The 21,082-nt window shown below is 40.7% G+C and overlaps 1 protein-coding gene across 4 annotated transcripts in view; it reads right to left on the bottom strand.

Moving 5' to 3' along the window:
- Positions 1-21,082, bottom strand: part of TRIO (trio Rho guanine nucleotide exchange factor) — a 589,244-nt gene that overhangs the window by 175,465 nt on the left and 392,697 nt on the right. For all 4 annotated transcript variants that reach the window (XM_019521265.1, XM_019521285.1, XM_019521275.1 and 1 more), the window contains exons 21-30: positions 20,090-20,212; positions 15,572-15,766; positions 15,335-15,450; positions 14,627-14,693; positions 13,840-13,949; positions 12,107-12,176; positions 10,778-10,867; positions 8,386-8,478; positions 4,164-4,275; positions 1,265-1,455 (exon numbers count right to left, since the gene is read on the bottom strand). In XM_019521265.1, coding sequence (XP_019376810.1) covers positions 1,265-1,455; positions 4,164-4,275; positions 8,386-8,478; positions 10,778-10,867; positions 12,107-12,176; positions 13,840-13,949; positions 14,627-14,693; positions 15,335-15,450; positions 15,572-15,766; positions 20,090-20,212 — 1,167 coding nt within the window. The remainder of the gene's footprint in view (positions 1-1,264; positions 1,456-4,163; positions 4,276-8,385; positions 8,479-10,777; positions 10,868-12,106; positions 12,177-13,839; positions 13,950-14,626; positions 14,694-15,334; positions 15,451-15,571; positions 15,767-20,089; positions 20,213-21,082) is intronic.

The raw sequence follows: 21,082 nt of genomic DNA, 5'->3' as shown, positions 1-21,082 counted from the left end.
TCAGCCAGGGCAGGGGCGCATGAGACTCAGGGAGGGGGGCTCCTGCCACTGCGTGCCACTGGTCTGGGGGGACACAGGAGTGGGCATGTGCCCCTGGATCTGTGTGGGCCAAGCTACATTCCAGATGGGTGGTGGAAGGCACTGGGAGCGGGGCCTATGCCATCCTGCTGCTCGCCCAGCCTCCCCTTGCCTCCTGAACAACCCACAGCTTTGTCCCAGGAAGGCAAGCAGCAGCAGGGCATGGCAATGGGTGCATGCACCCAGATTGAGGAGGGGCTGGCAGCAGGGGCTATGGGGAATTTTAGGGTGGTTGAAGCCTCCACATAGCCCCCACTCCACTGTGCTCTGTGGGATGGGTGGAGCCAGGGCTGTGCTCCCAGATGCAGCTGGGGCTAGCCACCTAGAGCGCAGCCCTGGCTCCACCCATCCTACAGAATGCACCCCAGCAGCGGGCAGCTGGGGCCAGCCTCCTGGAGTGCAGCCTGGCCCAGCCCACCCAGCACAGATCCAGGGGCACATGCCTGCTGCTATGCCCTCCTGGACATGAGTCCTGTGCCCCCCGTCCTGGCTGGGCAGCTTGTCCCAGCCCCAATCCCTCCCTCACTGTGGGGGCAATGATCTGCCCCCGCTTCCCATGCTCCTTCCCTCCCCCCACAATAGACTTACGAGCTGGAGACAGCTGTGTCCAGCGTAGTGTGGACTGCTGCCTGTTTAGTCTATGGCTGAATCTCTGAATCGGCGCCAAATCTTTTCCAAATCAATTCAGAGGGTTCCAATTCAATTTGGACCTTTTAATTGGTATCCTGATTCATTCTGGATTTTGGAAACCAAATCGGCTACCAAAGCTTTTCACAGCCCTACTGATAACCAGTACAATAGCACTGGTCAAAAGAAACGGAGACTAGTGATTTTTACAACAGGAAGTCAATTTGTATGTTTTAGTCTGGTTTTTTGTTTGCTTTTTTTAAAGTTTCTCAAACACATGTACTACACATCTATACTAAAATACTACAAAACAGATGAACCATAATATCCCTCTAATCACATCCAATTTGAACTTATAGGAGGGTATATTCCTAGTGTGTTGTACAAAGAAAGTTCTCTCAAAAGCCTAGGAAATAGTGGGCATAGTTGTTTATTCCAGCCTTACAAACTGTTTTGACATCATGTCAGCATCATCGGAGCTTAAGCTCCTTATTACTTTTGGCTATATACATTTTCCTTCAGCTTTTCTGAACACAATCTGTTATTTTCTAATACTTACAAACAGTTTGCTCTTGTATATGTACTTGCTCCTCCCGCTGGAGTCCTTCACTTCTTTACTGAAGACTAGGGACATCTCAAAGAGGAAAAGATGTCTCTCACGACCTTTTCGGATGAGAGTTTTGGGATCCCACACTTGGAAGGATTCCTGAAGAATGAGCTCTCCCTGAGATTCAATATTTTCATCAAATCCTAGATGACAGAGAAGAAGAAAATGTCAAATCTGACAGTGAAAGAACTCAAAAGCATGAAAAGCCTTTATCAGATAATTCCCCTTCACAAGCCCTTCTTCACCAAAATATCATCTCCGGTGATGAAGTCAAATTGGTTTACCTGGTTTCTGAAATTTTCATCGGAAACTTATCTTTTCTTCTAGCTTGTTTTTGACCCATCTGAGCCTCCATCAGAATTTACTCTCTTTCTTTTCCTGGACCAAAATTTGGACATCAATGTTCAATTTTTAACTGGTGAATTTACATCTCAAAATAGTTTCCTCAAGAAACTCAAATTAAGGATGGCTTTTACTTTGGTTATGATCCAGGGTAAGAATGGGTTTAAGCTGCTTCTTCTTGTTGGGATCCACACTTCAGATGTTAATGTGCTTATTCCCCAATGCTGTATCTTCAGGCTCATCTCTTTTGTATAAGCCAAATCAATCATGATGCTAGTCTTCAGCACCAGGTTGCCGCTGAACTGACTAGTTTATTTGTAGTTTGCTTTTACTATAAACAGCTGACCACAGTCTAACCATTACATTTTGCAGCCTATAAAAATGACACAATTTTACTCACAAGAAGTTTGAATAATAAATCTCTCCCAGGTCACATCTAAAGTAATAGAATTGTCCCTCTTTCATTCAGAGGTAAGTTTACATTTTGATTTCAGCATGTATATAAATAAGGTATTTGTTGTTTAAATGCTAAGTATTCAGGTAGTACACTAACAGCATTCACTCCTGTAGTTGGCTTGTGAATGGCTATGCAAAAACAATCTCAAAAAGTACACGTGAACACAAATACAATGCTCATCTTCTCCAAGCACACATCTGTTGCATCTTAAACTGAATGCTGTCTTTATGTTGTGTTAAGCAGTTATAAAAAACAATTTATGGCTAAAGGCGATATTATAGAGATTGTTAGGGAAAAGTTAAATCACAGGGTTCATTTAAAAACATCGAAACAAAAAGGAAATGTGTTCACTGATTAAACTCATCTAAGATGGAAGGACTCAGCTACACACACAGGTTTCAGATGATTTGTTACAAACTGTCTTAAGTGTACGAGTAAAATATTCCAGAGTCACTCTTAATGGTGAGTGGCTACATAAAACTCTTAGCAGCAGTTGTCCAGATATTTAATGTTTAATAAAGGCTCTGGGACTAATCCTGCAGACCAACTCCTTTCAGGGTTGTATACGTGTGTGCAGGTCCCTGAAGTGCTCAAATAACTTCAGATCACAACTCTGACTGGCAGTCAAGGCAAGCTACACTCCTAAACCATTCAGACTATTTTATAAGCCCCATTACAAGACTTATCTTAATCTGTCACCCTGGGCGTGTCTACGCAAACATATTAATGTGACACAAAAAACTCTGGAGCTTATCAAGCCAGAATCTATTGCTCCAAGGCACCACATTTACATGTGCGCCAGGAACTGCAGCATGTTGAGCTGGGTCCGAGCAGCCCCGCCTGACAGGGGCTGGGGGGATCAGCCTGCTAGCCCGGTGGTGCTCCGACTGGCCCAATATGCTGCGGAAGGGCTGGTCAGGGCATGAGGGTGCTTCAGTGTAGGGCTAACCAGCAGGTAGCTCCTGCACCAAAGCATCCTCATGCCCCAGCCAGCATCCATTTGTGCGCTGCTGTGGAGTGAAAAACTTCACAGCAGGACAGTACTTACAAGTACTACCCTGCTGTGGAGTATATTAGTTAACTCCAGCAGAATAGCCCTGGACATGTAGACGCCGAGACATTTACTATGGAGCTATTTAATCTACTCCACAGTAAATGTCTTATGCAGACATGCCGTTTGTACATGAAGTCATACAGAGAAGAAAGTCAAATAAGCCAAAAAATGTGCAATCAATCCTTCATCTACAATTTACACCTAACTTGGTCAGGCTCCTACTTCTAACAATTTGCTCTGCTAAACTGAAAAACATAACAGTAAAAATTCCATTAAAGGCATCAAAGGAACTTTTTACACAACATGCAGTCATGTACAAGCCATGAAAGAATTTTTGTTGAAACTCGGTTGTAAGTATATAAAAACAGTGAGAATCAGCTTCAAACACCTACCATATTGTCCATGTACATGCTTTCGTGGCTAAAGCTCAAACTTAATGGAACAGACTGAATACAGATGTGCAAACTACGACCCTTTCTGGAGATTTACCTGATGTACAAATCATCAAAAGAACTTTTGGTGATTTTACACTCTACTCTCAACTTTCTTCACACAAAGACTTTATGGACTTTGGATATGAAATATAGCGGGGATTATTTACCTGACTGTATGTACACTTTTATTCCTTAAAGTAAAAATGACACACACGTATTATCCTAAAACTTTTTTTCAGTAGGTAAACTGACAGGGATAAAAATGTCAGGACAGACTAACAATTTTTAAAACAACCAGATTGTTATACTTTTGATCTATTTTATACTTTATACTTTAAATAGTCAGCTTCTCCCAGCCAAAAATATATACACACACATACATATATACACACATACACTCTAAAATCAGAGCCCATCAATTCTGCTTAAAAACTCAAAGCAATTGTAAGGGCACAGCCACATTTCCTCAGATCTCCTGAACCTCAGGTAGCTTGAATACTTAGTTACAAAACAGATATAACAAGTAAACACTGCAGAAGTGAAAAAGGAAAATTTCAACCTTACCTTCCAGCATGCTGAGGTGCATAGCATCATTGGCTCGTTTTGGCACACTAAGCATCACTTCTAGGCCATCTTTAATCTCACCTTTACCTTCTTCACAGCAGGTGAGTAGCTCCTGAAAAACCCAACAAGGCAGAATTACCATAACTTTGATTTTCCATTATGTCACTGTAGAAATGAGAGTCCTCAGAGCAAGGCCTTCTCCAATGGCCCATCCCTGACAGATGTCACATGCCTTCAATGCCTCAAAAACCTACACTGCTAATGTAGTACAGTCAGTACCTCACACAACTAGCCTCTGAACAAGCAGCGGGAAATTCCACGTTATTTATTAACCACCCATGAATTTTTATGTGATTAGACAAAATATTAAAATCATTCTTTAAGACTGATGCAAGTAAAAAGAGCAGTTTTCCCTTGGATAAAGTAATTAAATGGTTAATTTTGGAAATTCAGTACAGTGGTCTATTCTATTTTAGGACACTTTCGTCTATCTTCTAGGCAAAGTGATATGTGATAGTGTATATGTAGCCACTGATACACTTCAATAATTGTGTCACTCATCATCCTATTTTGGAATTTAAGAGCAAGCATTTTGGCCCCACATAGTCTTAAATTTCAGCATGAGACTGTATGAGCCCCCCCTTAGTGTATCACAAGGCAGAAATTCACTGGCACATGGGTATGACACTATCCAATATAGAAAGAAAATCCACCTTTAGGTAGCTGGAGGTGGCACACGCCCACACACATTTAGTTCAGCAGGTTGCTCAAAGTTCTCTCTTCATTTTAAAAAGAGCAGCTCATATTCCTAATCACCCCTTTCCTACATTTGTTGCTTTATTTTTAAAAGGTTGATATAATGAGCAGAAGAAACTAAAACACTGATTCTTAACTAGGGGGCTGTTAGGATGCTGCAAAATCCTTTTCAGGGCCCCATGGAATATTAGCACATGATTCAAAAAACAACTCAGAGATTTGAAACATGAATTCAGTATCAAAAACATTCTGATCTGTTGTGGTCTGAGTTCTTGCTTGAAGAATTGCTTTATTATTTTTCCCTTGTAAAAAAACCCCAGCAAACTAAAGTTAAGACCTGGCACTTTCAAAGGGTGACTTCAGTCCAAAAAGTTTGAGAACACCTCAACTAAAGCAAAGGGTCTTCAAAATTCAATGTTAAAGGTGCTAAGCACAAAGAGGCTTCAAGAGCTCTGAGTACAGGCTCCTGAAGGAGATAACATGACCCAGGTCTCTGAAATAAACTGTTTCAATTGTCTTCGAATTTCTAATCCTTTTATTTTTCCTGGTTGCATTTAATTGAGCTTTTTCATGTCTTGCAGGTCAATACCTTTCCTTTAGACCAGTGTTTCTCAATGCATGGTACGCGTACCCCTGGGGGTACGTGAGACATGGGCAGGGGGTACGTGGGTGCCGTGCTTTGGTTTTTACCTGCTTGGGCCAGAAGATCTGGCTGCCACCCCTCCGGCTGTGTCCGGTGTGTCGGGGCTTTCACCCCCCAGCATCAGTGTGCTGGGGGATAGGGAAGGAGGCCCCATGTCCCGGGCCACGGTGGAAAGTGGGACTCGGCCTGTGGCAGCAAAAAAGCGGGACTCGGCTTGTGGCAGCAAAACTGGAAGTGCTATGGTAGGACTTCCAATTTTGCTTTTGCTGCACTGATTGGCAGGGGGTACGTAAGGTACCAAAGGTTGAGAATCACTGCTTTAGACATTGTTTAGATCCTTCACGAGGCAGCAATAGAAAAAGTGTATGACAAGGCCTTGTCTCAAGCTTCACTAGTATGAAAGAACACTAACAAGGAAGAGCCAAGTCAGCATTTCAATCAACCAGCTGGGAGTGGTGAAGAGAAAAAACAACAACCTCAAAACAAAAATGCACACACACACAAAAAAACAATACAGGAAACAAAAAAATACCCAGCTTTGTCTTCAGGTGGATATAGTCCTTAGAATTAGTTGTCCCTGTATTTCCTAGTGTTCCTTAGGCACAATTATTTACATAAATCAACTCTTGTACATGAGATCTGGATGTAAACCAAAACTGCCACACAGATTTACCTCTCGTTCCAATTTCTGGCAGAGAAGGGGCTGGGATTATGAAACCTATAATCTAATCCTATTACTAGGGTCTTCCAAAATTGGAAGAGACTGATTTTCTAATTCTCATTCACATACAGTCAAAATTGACACTTTAAACAACCAAGGTAAAGAGGACAGAAAGCGGCAGCTTATTTTCAGTTTTCTGCCCTTTAGAAGTGAAATATCATGAGAACAGTTTGACCTGCTTTAGCACCAGCAAATCTCAAGTGGATACAGCACTTGCCTTTGGACTCATAATTAAACATGTAGTCTAAGCATAATCCACATTTCAGTGCCTCCTCATGCCATCAGTAGTTAAGGCTGTCACAGGTTTCATTTTCCTCTGCTCCCCTAAATAAATTAAATCTTTTTCCCTCTTCAGCCTCCTTAATGCTCCATACTTTTCAATAAGAAGTAGCTAGCTGCAGGATGCCACTATGAGTACAGCAGATGTTTATGAAGGAAACATACCAGCCACAAACCACTTTAGCATAGCCACAGACTTTTTTCATTTCTGAGTTAAAATGAACTGTTACTTACCTCCAAGGTCATCTCGCAACTTCAATTTAAACTCAATACAGAAACAAAAGCAAGCAACAGTTTTATGCCACACAATGTGAAATACTTTAAATGTTTTGCTCATAACATTTCTACCTCTAGTAACAAGATTTCTCTGTGTGTTTCTAAATGCTACTTTTGACTACCTGAAAGTTTTAATAGCCCTTTTTTTGGGGGGGAGGGGAGGGGGGGCTTGTAAAAGTGTCTTATTGCACATTTGCACCTATTTACCTGAAAATTATATGCATTGCAAACAAGATTCACAGGCCAGTGGTTTTCCAGATATTCTTGCTATAAAATTTTAATAATAATATAACTAATGGCTTTCAAAATTCCAGCAGTTACTACCACTACTAGGGCTGTGCAAAGCTTTGGGTGTCGATTCAATTCAGAGGAGATTTGGCCCAATTTGGCAGCCAAATCTCTGAATCTGAATCGAATCAGGAGACCAACAAAAAGGTCTGAATCGATCTGGAAAAGATTCAGAGAGCTTTGGTGATTTAGGCAGTCGCCAACAGGGAGCTGGACCCAGACTCTGTGCTGGTAAGTAAGGGGTGGGCGGGGCTGGAGTAGGGGGGAAACCAAAGGGGGACCCCCACCAGGCCTCATCCACTGCCTGCTCCCCCCAGGCCCCCCACCCCAACTGCTCTCTCACCCCATCTATGGCTGTCTTGCCAGGCCCCAGCTCCCAGTTCTTAAACAAACAAACAAAAAAACAAACCCCAGTCACCAGCTGCTGCACCAGCCATTGGAGCTTCTTGGGGCTCGTGGCAGAGTTCCCCACACAGTGTGGGGCAGTGGGGATCACCCCTTTTGCCTAGCAGGATCTGGTGAGTGCAAGTCTTTTTTGTTTGTTTGTTTGTTTAAAGAGCTGGGAGCTGGGGCTTGGAGAGTAGGTGGGGGATGGGGGCCCGAGGTAAAGCCCCCCATGCAGCATGGGGAAGTGGGGGGGGGGGCAGCGGGGATCACCCCCCTCCCCCCACCTGGCAGGAGCCAGTTGCAAGTGCAGGCCTTTTTTTCTTTTCTTTTCTTTTTTTTTTTTTTTTAAATAGCGAAGATGCTGGGCCAGGGCAGGGCAGCCATTGAGGGGGCTGGGAGAGTGGGTGGGGAGCCAAACCTCTGAATCAGATTCAGCTGAATCGATTCGGGTCAGTGATTTGAATCACTGAATTGAATCACTGTCCCCCAAATCAGCTGAGTCCAAAGCGAATATTAGCCGCTTTGCACAGGCCTAGTTACTACAGTCCTGGCACACACACAGACTTACGGAATAAAAGTCTGTTAATCTTTTTTTACTTGGGAAATTTAGGAAAATATTTTCTCATCATGCAAGAAAATGTACAGCATGTACACCGTCAACTTATTTGGCATTTGCCTTGGAAATTGAGCATTTTTAACAGTTAATTCCATTTTTCATTAGTTTCTTCAACACATTCTGGAAAATCCTGAGGCTCACTAAAAAGGTTCATTAATAGCTACATTACTGAATGCCAAATACTGATTGCATTGGCAGTTTAACCTACTAAGGAACTGCAACATAGCACACTTCAAAACTTGAAAATAATACATACCTTTAAGAGAAGCTGATATTTTGTTATTCTCTGTACAGGTTTGATAAGGTAAGAGGAGATAGAGTTTGCCAATCCATGCCGCTGTTGTATCTCCTGTGTTAAACATTAGCGTCATTAGCATTAGCGTCATGTAGACTGAAAACCGATAGTTATTTAGGGCACCTATACATACGCCTGATGTCCGCTCTGATGTGCGCTAAATAGCCCGTGTCAGAGCGGACTCAATTAATCAAGTCTGCTGCAGTGTGCTAATTAGTACATTCCAACAGCCTCAGCATCATGCATATTCAGTGTTCCTGCACTTCAAAAAGGCAGTGGGGGTGCTTTAACAAGTGACAAATGCTTTAACGTTCGTCGAACAAACTTTAGTTAAAGCACCCCCCCCACCATTTTTAAGTGCAGGAAACTGAATACATGAGATGCTGTCGGTGCTTTAATTAGAGCAGCTCCAGAGAACCACTCTAAAGGAAACGTGCCCCTCACACCCGAATCACATGTAAAAATGCCTTTAGCTACAAGTGTTAGGCTTTATCACTTCAGCTTCAAATAAGGAGCAAGAAAAAGAGGAAGTGCCAAAATTTTCATGCAAACGTGGTTTGGATCTCTCCACTTACCTCCAAGACCAAAATTCTTTTACCTCCCTGGCCATGTGTCAAGTTTTTTGGGTTTTTGTAAATAAGAGATCTACATTTGAATAGCCAAAGCAAGAGAGAAAACTTCAGCTGAAAAGATTAACTGTGGTATCTAGTTCCTGAGTCAGTTTAGGGGAGTAAGTGAAAGGCTTCTGGGTGTGTTGATATGGTACAAGTAACCACCCACATTCCCACTTAGGGGAAAATTTTTTCTTAGTGCTGCTGCTATGTCATCAGATGGAGCACAAAGTATCATTTACTAACTAATGGAAGGGAAAGAGCTCAACAACTGTGTGGAAGATTCTAAGTATTTACATGAAAAGCAGTTTCCCCCCATTAGATCAGAGGATATAATATACAGACAGGCTAATTAAGAGCTTCAAACAGTAATAATGTGGCTTTTGTCAGTTTGAAACAGTTAAATTATCATTTACACCCACGGTATACTTCTACTTATTTTAAGTAGCAAATTCTCCACTGCACACATGAGATGTAAAATCATGATCATAACACAGATGCAGACTAAGCACAGGCACTGCACTAAATATGGCATCAAGTATATTTTCACCTTTAAACTGAAACCACTTGTTTCTTCAAAACATAGAAGGTAACATGCTGATTCTAAGAATATTTACTTTGAGGCTTCTAAGGTGCAAGAACTATCCCCATTATATGCATTTCAATATGTAAATACCTAGATATGCATGTTGCAGTGTATGCAGTGTATTTAATCATTTGTCTGTGTACCCACACCTTCTCATGTCTGTGTTAGTTTTTTTAGTATTTTTCCCTTCTATACAGGCTTACATTGAGTATTAAAATACATATACTTAAGTCCCAACAGATTTTATCTTTAAAAGACAATATTGTTAGTTATATTATGAAAAACCATTCGACATTACATCCAGACAGGTGTGAAGATTTGTTTTTTTTTAATGAGATTAATTTAATCCCTTTTTCACAATTGTTCCTCATTGCTATTTTGCTAACATACAATTACCAGTGCCTTAGCATATCTATTTGGGGGAAGCACTGTAACTGGTTCTTAAGCAAACATGATCCTTAATTTAAAACACTTCCAACAAGTGCATTTAGTTTTCTAGTGTAGCTAATGATGAGGCTCTTCAGTAAAGGCAGTTCCTCAAAGTTCTAAAACACCTGTGCATACCAGCCCTCGTCTGGGACCAGGCACCAGAGGAAGCCCAGTAATTGTTACATGAAAATGTTCTCTGTAGTTAGATTGCAGGTTTCAACAGTACATGTACCTCGAAAAGCAAGTTAGTTTTAATTTAGAATTTTCATGCTTCTAGACAGAGCAGCCACTTCTTTCCAGCCCTGTAAATGATTTTAGTTTTCATTCAATTCAATGAAATCTAACCAAAATATACCATGGCAAAAATGTGCAGCATCTGCCTCTGGAAACTGTAGATGCATGTCTCAGTTTTAAGTGATAAAATCTGGTTGCATTTTCACTAGATACCCAATTGTTACTAGATTTCTAATTCCTTTGATGTGTTGAAGTGTCTTTCTAATATTAAATGTTAATGGATTTAGGAGAACATTATAGCAATCTAACATTATAAATTAAACACAGGAGACATTAAAGAGTCCTTCAATTTAACTGAAGCTGTTCTAAATCACTATCAATTACTGAAAACTCATTTGATGTTCCTGCCCAATTTTCATGTTAGGGACTGAACAATAAAATTAAAAGAGCCCATCCAAATTTTTCTTTTGGGTACAAGTAGTCTGGTACTCACATCAAAATATGCTCCTGCATGTTCCAATATCAGCTGAGTGGAATCTGGCTTATTTTTACAATAAGTAACATACATTTGGAACTTGTCTGCCTACATAAAAAAAACACAAATTTAAATAGTTTATTAAAAAGCATTTCCTCTGCCCAAGCTACTGCAGATTTTCCTATTCAAATCAGCAGCAAGAGAACATGCAACAGATAAAGTTATGATCCAAACACTGAAAAGCAAGACACTGATTTCTAAGGCAGAAAATAAATGCAGTGATCTGCATTCTACCCCGAGACACAGGTACATGATTCATGTGAGCTTCTTTGGGAGCTTAACAGGGGTGGATGCAGGGCAGGCAGAAGTGTAGCAGTGCAGTTGCACCCACTCTCATTCCTGCTCCACCTAGAGCTTGAAACCAGATGCCTGGCAGTGGCAGCAGCACTTCCATTCAGGCAGCAGGGAGGGAAGTCAGCTGAATTCATGGCTGTTTATAATCAACCTGATTCCTTTTAAATTCTTCATTCCACAAGTGTTAACAACCGTCTTTGCTTTTTAATGGTCTTTAATGTTTCCACTAATCAAACTAGATGAACACCTTGCTGGGGTCGTTTGACCCCAGTACTCTTTCCTGCCATGGCAGGGGGTCAGACTAGATGATCTTCTCAGGTCCCTTCCGACCCTAGAAACTATGAAACTAGCCTTTCTTCTGCAATTCTGCTGTCAGCTGCTCCTGATAATGTAGCAGCTCTGCAAACTGTTTTTAGCTCTAACTCAGGCACAGAAATAACTTTTAGTGAAGCACTGAATGCACTGTCAAGGTGCTCAAAAAGGCTTGATTTTGTTTATGAATCTGAAAGTGATATACACTTAATAAATGTACACTAATAATTACAGAACTAATGAAACAACGTATTTTGAATATTTCTGCTGAGTTAATTGTGTTTTTATACATATGATATAGCAAATTAATGCACATTCCAATAAGGTTATATTTATTTTTGCTTTAATCCTGAACTGAATAATGCTAGTCCCCTAGCATATTAGTAAAGCTTCTAGCTTTTATTTTAAGTAGAGAAAAGTGTTGTGTTACGTGTGATGATGTAGTACACCATCTGCACCCCCCTTTCCAAAATCCTAGATCCACCCATGGAGCCGAACACTAGTATTTGACTGTCCAGAGTTTGCAGTATAATCTATAGTTTATTTATTCCATGATGAAAGAAAGGGTGAACTTATACAAATTCAGCCCTGAATAAACTTGTTACACAAGATAAAAGACTCCACTATCCTTTCCATCTTGATTTTACTTGTTACTTTTAGCAACAAACACAATTTCATTACCCAAGTGACAAAGCAGTGCCCAACATCTTCTGGTAACTGTTCATATTTCTCCAGCTCCTTTAGGAATATGCTATACGGAGAAGAAAAGAAAAGATTAAAAGATAAAACCCCCCATGGAACAATATTAGGGCACCTAACACATACAGAAATTTATTTGAACGGCAGGATCAGATAATTTATTTGGATATTAAAGGAATGAGAATCTGAGATACTAAAACCCTAAAATCTCCCATCTCTTAAAACTCAATTTTTTTATGCAGTATTTGCTTCGGATTTGGATTCAGAATCAGCCGATTCAGGAGATGGTGAATCGATTTGGTAATTTGAATCACTGTCCTGAATCAATTCGGCCGAATCTGATTCGGAGATCTGTCTGCTGCCGAATCTAACAGGCCCCACCCCCTGCCCGCTATCCCAGCCCTGTCAATAGCTGCCCTGCCCAGCCCCAGAGTCCTGGTTTTTTGTTGTTTTTTTTTTGAAGAGCCAGGATGCCAGGGCTGGGCAGGCCAACCATTGATAGGGCTGGGAAAACAGGCGGGGGTCGTGGAGTGCTCAGGGAGGCTCGGGGAGTAGGCAGGGGATGGGGCCTGGTGGGGGTCCCCCCTACAGTCCCCTCCCTCCTCCTCCAGCCCCCTCCCCACCCTTAGTGGCATGGAATCCGGGTCCAGCCTGAATCTCTGAATCCCTTCCAAATCGATTTGGAGAGCTTCGAATTGATTCAAACTTTTTATTGGTCTCCCCATTCGATTCGGAGAGTTGGCCACCGAATCTCCTCTGAATTGAATGAGAACCCAGAGCTTCACACAGATCTTATAAATACTATTCTACCAGATGTTCTGACTGACAGATTATTTGTTCACTGAATAAGACTCAATAATTGTTGACATCTTTTTCAGAAACAGGTTAACTCAGTCCTTTCATCTAAAGCTTAGAAATGGTTTAACTTTTATAAAATCCTAAGAATAATAAAATAAGTAGAAGGAGGTCTGAAAATGAAAGGCTTGCTTTTTTTCCTGAACACCAACTAATAAAAAAAAAAAATACTTGTTAAAATATATCCACAGTATTTATCATCTCACTGAAGGGTAGCAACTTGGGCAAACAGTAAACTCAGCATGCAACTTCCTCACCAATGGCATCCCTTGCCATCATTCTCATTTGTTACCGATAACCCTCCAGTAATTCATAGGATGAGTCCAGAAGATTTTTAGCAAGCTCATAAAACTGCACATTACTAATCACACTCCTTGGTAGCCATCTCCCAAGACACCAAGAAAGGCCCAAGACACCAAGAAAGAAAAGGAACCATCCTTCTCAGCAGCCTCTACAACAAGGCCAAAAATGAGGTCTAACAGACAAACTAACATGAAGGATTCTGCCAAACCACGGCCTTTACAAAGATAATTAACCACCTGTGTCTCCTCCCCTCCCCTCCCCTTCCCTCCCAGGGAAATGGCCAATCTAAAACTTCTCAAGCTTTATTTGCTTCTTAAAAGATGCAAGATAAGAGATTTCTGAACTAGATGAGGTGGTTTCAAAAAGGAGAGAGACATTCAGTGAAGCAGGTAAATTTCCTGTTGTGGGGTGGGGGGTGGTGTTCAGATATTTTTGTGGCAAAATGGCCACATTATTTCATTGTTATAAACACAATATTTTGATTAGAAAATCCCTCAAATCGTCATTTGGTTTTACTAGTAGTATGGGAATGGAAGATAAGTAGATAAGTCACTCACTTATTATGGAACTCATAGATCTCCTGCATGTTTCCAAAGATAATGTGTTCTTTGTTTACAATCCCAGGTGGGATCTCTTCAACACCGCTTGTCATTTCCCACAGATATGTCTGACCAGAAGGAAAAAGGTACATTAAAAAGATACAGTTTCCAAAGTGCACTAGTCTGACCTTTTTTTAAACAAACACTCAAATGCTCTTATTTTCAGCATCTGAGTTTTGAAACTGATATTCAGACCTATTGGCTGAGAAGTAATCTTTTACAGCATGCAATCTTCCTGAAAGCAGACAATGCTTCAGGGTAGTATACCAAGGTCAGGCTGGGAATCCAGAAGTTTACATTTTGTGCAATAGGAAGTGCTCAGCATTGCTTGCTCAAATGTAACCATTACTAGGCAATTTCCATGGAACCTCTCTGAATTTCTATTCAAAGACAAAGTCAGCCTGTTGCAGAACATGTGATAAATACAATGAAAGAATTAACACTGGCTCATCTGTGCTGGTAACAAAAGCAGAAACAACTACAAAACCCAACACAAGTGGACAGTCAGTTCTTAGTACGTTAAAACAGTATTGTATTGGCCAAAACAGATTTCAGTACTGAAATTATGGGCTAAATCCTGAAGTTGCTAACTCCTGTTACAGTTTGACTGCTTTTGACAAAATAGCAGGTCACAAATTAGTGCAGGATTTGATCCTGTAAAAGGGACAGTACTTGGGTTGTTATAGACAGTCTTAATTAGAAAGTTATTCATAAAGAATCATTGACTAATAAAATATAGACTTACATCCATGCATTCCCGAAGATCTCTTACATAAGCTTTTTCTGTTTGAATTAGCTCAGCCATAATGAACCTTAAGATAGATAACAAAATGAACAATTAGATCCAAGCTTGTTTCATGACAACTACAGTGCTATTACATTAACAAGAAAATGCTCCCCCCTTGTTTTTCTTTTAATGCTGGGAAAAGTTCATTACATGAGAGCTTAAAAGAGATCAGAAAATATTTTGGGGATGAGGGAAAGATTGTAGTCTACTAAATGCCAGCAATGAGCCTTGCCAGGGCTAGAGTTTGACAATAACTATACTGAGAAGAAAAGATTCCTTGCAGAAGTGTGTGGTTACAACTCAACAGATAAGAAATTAAGTTCAAGCACTGTTGCTAGCCATGAACAAAATATAATCCACTTTTTAACAAGTTGTACTGATTACTAAGTGTTAGTCCCTCTTGAGTGTGCTTTTTCCTATAATTTCCCCCCTACACTCATACATTTGTTTTTCCACTTTAACATTTATTTTTTGAACCTGAAGTGTTGGCTTGATGTTCCCCAGACCCTGGTGTTCAAAAACCAAAACAGGAAGAAGGCAACAAGTAAATCTGTGCACGTCTATGGAAACTCTACCATGAGAAATATACCACTTTAAGCCATGCTATAACAGTTACTTCCCTATCACAATCTATTCATTCATCTGCATCTGTAAAGACTGCATTACTCTTTCCTGCGGGCAGATTTTCGTTTTTCTTCATTAAGTTCATGAGCAGCATCTCGTAATTTCACCTCTGATCCAGGAACACTGGCTGGGATTATATCCAGCTGCAGGCTTTTGCTCTGTGTTAAAGAAGAAAAGGAGAAATGATGAAGGAAGGAAAACAGAAAAAGCAATGGCCCATACAATCAGCTGCAAGGTATTGCTTGTTCTTCCACTAGTGTATGCTGAAATCTCACCTACCGATTTATTGGAATCTGAAGAAATCCCCAGAGCTTTCTCTAAACAGGTCCTATATTTCTCCATGCGCAGAGAGAAGTCTCTGTATCTCTTATCCACTGCAGTGACACATTTTTTAATCTCTGCTGCATGGGCATGCCCCTTTTCACAAAAGCCATCAGCCAGCTGTATCAACAACTTTACTCTCTCTTTGGTTTGCTGTGAAAAATGGGAAAACACTGAGAAATTACTGCCAAATACCTGTAACAAGAGGGTTTGTTTAGTATAATCTATCAGTAATGATAGGTAGAGAAATGATGGAAGCAATTGGCTTGCCTTTAAAAAAAAAAAAAAAAAAAAAAAAAAAAAAAAAAAAAAAATTACAAGCAGATCCTTTTTCCCTTTCAAGAACAGAAGGGCAGAGAGAGCCCCTTGCGCCTCTTTTCTACTTAAACAGCAATAGCTTTAGAAAAACTCAACTTCCAGTCCAGAAAGCAACTTCTACACGGTAATATTTTTGGGACATAAACTATGTACATCTTCTCTGAGTCTGTATAGCTCTTAGGACAAAAGGGGTTCCAAAACCAAGTTGAATATGTGATTATTACCACAAAATACACATTGACCCAGATTCTGGGAGAATTTCAGCTCCCACTTCATTTTATCCAGCCATGACCATGCAAAATTCAATACATTCTTAAGTCTTGACAAAATTGAGACCCTTCTGACTCATTTTTGCCTTTATTCTTAGTTGGGCCACTGTTGCTTAAGAAGAACTTTAACTTCATCTTCAATCAGCTATTTTTTTAATGCTACTGAGGGCTGTTCAGCTTCCTCTCTTCTTTAGAAAGCAACTGGAGAACTGGGTTTACCAATAATGGTCTCTCCACTTTACTGCACTACTGAAATGTACTAGTCCTGTTTCTTCATGGAAGTAAAAAGCCAGTGTGTTCATTTGCCTCTACTAGCTAGCCATGGGTATTAGAATATCTAATGTTAATAACAACAGTAGCAGGTCACAGACAAGCACTTGATTTCTTCTTCCTGCCCTCAATGCCACTAAATAAATCCCTTAACTACTGCCTGGTTCTGGTAAGAACATTAGTACAGTTTATTAGTCACAATTTGGCAGCCTGGCTCTCACCTCATAGCTGTATATTTTCTGACCAGTCAGGTTTTTATTCCTGTATACCTTGTAGTATCACAACAGTTATGTGAAGCTGGGCTAATTTTATTCTGCCTTGCACACAGACAGAATTCTCAGCAAAACACTGAATGTGGAGTGTGCCCTGCGAAATTTAACACAAGTTTCTAAATTAAAAAATCTGTGTATTATTAGTCTCCAAAAATCACTCTTTTCAGAAAGAGTCACAAAAAGGAGATACTCAAATAACATTTTGCAGAATCAGGAAATTCTCTAACCACGAACTCCCACTGCTTCTAGGTGGCAAAAAATATTCTCATTAGGTCCCTTTTAAGAGGAATTTGTAAGTGAAAGTTGTTAAAAAGCCATGCTGGATATTACAGCAGCTTGTTGGTAAGGGAAGAACTGCAAATAAAGCCTCTCAAGGCGTTTTTGAAGTATTACAGATCCATTAAAGTAAGGTTGGTCACAAAGCTACATAATGAAACATAAAAGGTCTTACTTTAAAACATGCTTGCTGCAAACTTTTCCAAAGAGTAATTAAGACAATAATAGCTTTGCCTTCATATCCACAGACACTGACAACGTTAACATAGATTTGCTCAATGAAGGCATTACACTTAACTGAAATCTCACTACCATGCTGAAAGACATAAGGTGCTGCTTCCCCAAAATCCACTGCAGTATTGCCCTCAATTGTGACAGCAGCCACAAGGTTATGGGGAAAAATGTCAAAGCCAGATCTCACAAATTAAGAGGGATACGCTGTATAATGCAGGTAGCTTCCAACCAAAATGCTGTAAATCCTTTCAAGCAGATGTGAAAGGACTTACCACGGAAGGCACAGTTCCATGACCACCCAAGCAACTACTTGAAGGAACAGTTATTTCCTCTTCATTGTACTACCTAATGGAGAAGCTCTTCTGCAAGGTAAGCAGCTCCAGTGTGCAGAAGCATAGGTAAAAAGTTATTTTTCTGCTTTTTCCTCAGAGCAAGTGTAGGAGCACCTTTTTGGCTACCAAAAAGATCTGATACTTGCTGATACACTTAATGGAAAAGCAGTAGAGTTAGATTTAGTTTTTACTTTAAAATGTCTGGAAGCAAAGGGAAGGGAAAAGCAAGTGGGTGAGCACAAATAACATTCACAAAAAACGTTCCTAAGCTTTCTTTGTTTCCCTAAGCTTTTCTTTGACCGCAACGTAAATTTCATAGTTGGTAGGGTCAGAAGGGACCTGAGCAGATCATCGAATCCGACCCCCTGCCATGGCAGGAAAAAGTACTGGGGTCAAACAACCCCAGCAAGGTGTTCGCCTAGCCTCCTCTTAAAGACCCCGGGGGTAGAAGCCAGCACCACTTCGCTTGGAAGTTGGTTCCAGATCCTAGCCGCCCTGAGCATGAAGTAGCGCCTCCTGATGTCTAGTCTGAATTTACCCTCTGCCAGCTTGTGACTGTTATTCCTAGTCGCTCCTGGTAGTGCTTGGGGGAATAGGGACTCCCCCCATGCCTGCTGGTCCCCTCTGACTAGTTTGTAACAGGCCACTAGATCCCCACTCAGTCTTCTCTTGTGGAGGCTGAACAGGTTCAGGTCCTGTAGCCTCTCCTCATAGGGCCTGCTTTGCTGCCCCCTGATCATGCGAGTGGCCCTCCTCTGGACCCTCTCCATGTTGTCCACATCTCTTTTGAAGTGCGATGCCCATAACTGGACACAGTACTCCAACTGTGGCCTGACCAGTGTTGCATAGAGGGGGTGGATGACCTCCTCGAGATACATCTGTGGATGCATGACAAGGTGCGGTTGGCCTTCCTGACTGCATCTCCACACTGCCTGCCCATGTTCATCTTGGCATCAACGATGACTCCAAGATCCTTTTCTGCCTCTGCACTGATGAGAAGGGAGTTCCCCAGCCTGTAGGTATGGTGCTGGTTCTTCCTCCCTAGGTGCATCACCTTGCACTTGTCGGTGTTGAAACCCATCCATACACTTTTTATATAACGGACTTCACTCATAAGCAAGGAGCAATTGTTGCCACCTCCAAGTCTCTTTAAGTATTTCTGAACAGTTTGGAGACTGAGCAGGAGTCATATGTGAGAATACTGTTACTCCAAAAGCACAAGCTCTCTGAGGATTTTAAAGAACCTAATCAGGCTTCAAGCGGTCTCTCCCATCATCACTTTCAGTCAAAAAGAAGAGCAGATCACCACAAAAAGAAAATCTGGAAGTGTAACTAAAACATTCTTAGCCAGTTTAACAATTCATTCACAAACTACAAAGTTGTACCAGAACCGACCTGTCAGTGGCTATCAGTAAGTTCAGAACTCTCTATTTGACTTATGTAAGATTGGTTTCTTTTTGAAGAACACTCATCTTTATTAGCTGAACACTTCTGATAATCATAGAATCGTATGCCTAAGGCTAAATAGAGAATAATGCATCCTTCTGAAAATCTGCTACAAACACAAAGGAAGGACACCACCCCTCACTAAGGTAAACACTGACTGTCACTGGATACAACAAAGATGGTGCTTGCTACATGGTAGAAGCTATATAACAGGAGTTCACCATAAACCAAAGATTTGGCTAGACTAGGCCTTGGGTGGGGAGAGAATTGCTGAGTGGCTTTTAAGTAATCTCTCTTCCCTTCCTCCAGGCCCCAATGTCCGTTTCCAACTGAGATTGGCTTATGGCTTCCTTCAGGCTGCTTACCTTGTCACCTGTTTGAAAGCCTGTGGCCCTTTCACAAAGGGCAGAGAGCTGGGAGGTGAAGACCATGTGGAAATATTTAATAGGGGAGCAATAGGTTGTGAGGGAATCAAGTCTCTGCTGCAGCTTATTGGTTCCAGTGTTTAATTCAGGAATTAACTGTGGTTGGCATGAGATTTGTAGCTATGGTGCAAGATCTTTGGCACCACCAAACAGAATCAAGACAGAATTGCTACTGCCTAGAAATATTGACTATTTCAATAACCTGCATTTCTTAGACCTGAAAGACTTAAAGCTTTAATCATGAGTTATCTTATTTGTACAGTATCTAATATTTTGAAGCACAACTGGAACATAAACATTAGTATAATATCTTAATGTAGACTAGAATTTAAAGCAGATTATCCCTAATCAAGCCTAGACCCAAGTAACACCAAAGTTGAAAGGAAGTGATCTTTGCCTTTCTGAATACTAACTCATGACAACCTTGTCACAGTAAGTGTACAGCTACTCCATCTGAAACGTTTACCACTCTTACAGAACTGGGACTGTATTAGGCTTTTTAATTTTATTACCATGTTTTTAGGTTTATTATGCTCCCCCTCCTTCCAAATTTCACCCTAAATGGTCACATACCCAAGAAAACCAATGTGCAATGGGAAAGCTTGTCAGGCTCCTACTATTGCTGTTTGTGTACCTTTGCAGTGATCTGAAATTCTTCATGTTCCTTCAACAACTCTTGAGTGTGTTGGATACTGGAACCAGTGGAGGTATGTGTGGATAAATAGAACTCTCCATTGTCGTGGATCCATTCCAGAGCCTAAATATAGCAAGAGTCAGTGGAAGGCAGAAGACAGTGACATACTTTTGCCAACAAAAGCCAGTCTAAATCACTGTTATTCGAACATTGAATGGTCACATATAAAGTACTAGATAGGTCTGTATTTCACTTTTACCCATCCTATACTTCACTGAAAACACTTCTGAATTCACAGTTTTCTACTACTGGGCCATAAAGTTTATGGAGCAAAACTACCTTACTAATTTAAGAAAAAGAGAGCTAATATTTCAAGTAAAACAGTTAGTTTAGCAGTGGACTAACTACCAATTTATATTTTACTTTGTGAGGGAGCTGGAATATGTTCAATAAAGTTAAGGTACATCAGCCTTTAGAGCTTTACAAAACTTTGAAAGGCAGAAATGGAAAGCTCTTGGGCACATGAAATGTATTAACTTAAAATTTTTTACCTATAATTTTCTTGCCCGTTTCATAATATCTTATTACCTCCGTATCATTTAGAGAATAATGGTTAGGAAAATTCCCACAACAAAAAACTTGCAGTCCCCACAAACAGCTTTCCCACTTGCTTCTATCAATCATTATTTGTGGTTGTGTCTTTAATAGAAAGGTGTTAACTTTTACCATACACTTTATTTTAAAAAAAAACAAAACAAAACTATACTGCGGTGATTGTTAACCTAGAGACTCAAGATATAAGAGCAGAAAAAAGTTTCTACTCCCTCCAAAGCTTGGGACTTTAAGTTAAGAAAACTAATCTTATGGCTTCTACTATACCTTTAACTCACTCTGCTGGCCACTACTTACTACTGCAGCACATAAAAGGCATGCAAAACAGCCACTCTCTTTTGCAGAGACAATATTTAAAATAGTGATGGGGGGGGGGGGGGG

The sequence above is a fragment of the Gavialis gangeticus genome, unplaced genomic scaffold (genome assembly GCF_001723915.1).
Source record: "Gavialis gangeticus isolate Ggan-Ray unplaced genomic scaffold, GavGan_comp1, whole genome shotgun sequence".
Taxonomy (NCBI): Eukaryota; Metazoa; Chordata; order Crocodylia; family Gavialidae; genus Gavialis; species Gavialis gangeticus.
This window is presented reverse-complemented; position numbering and strand designations above follow the sequence as displayed.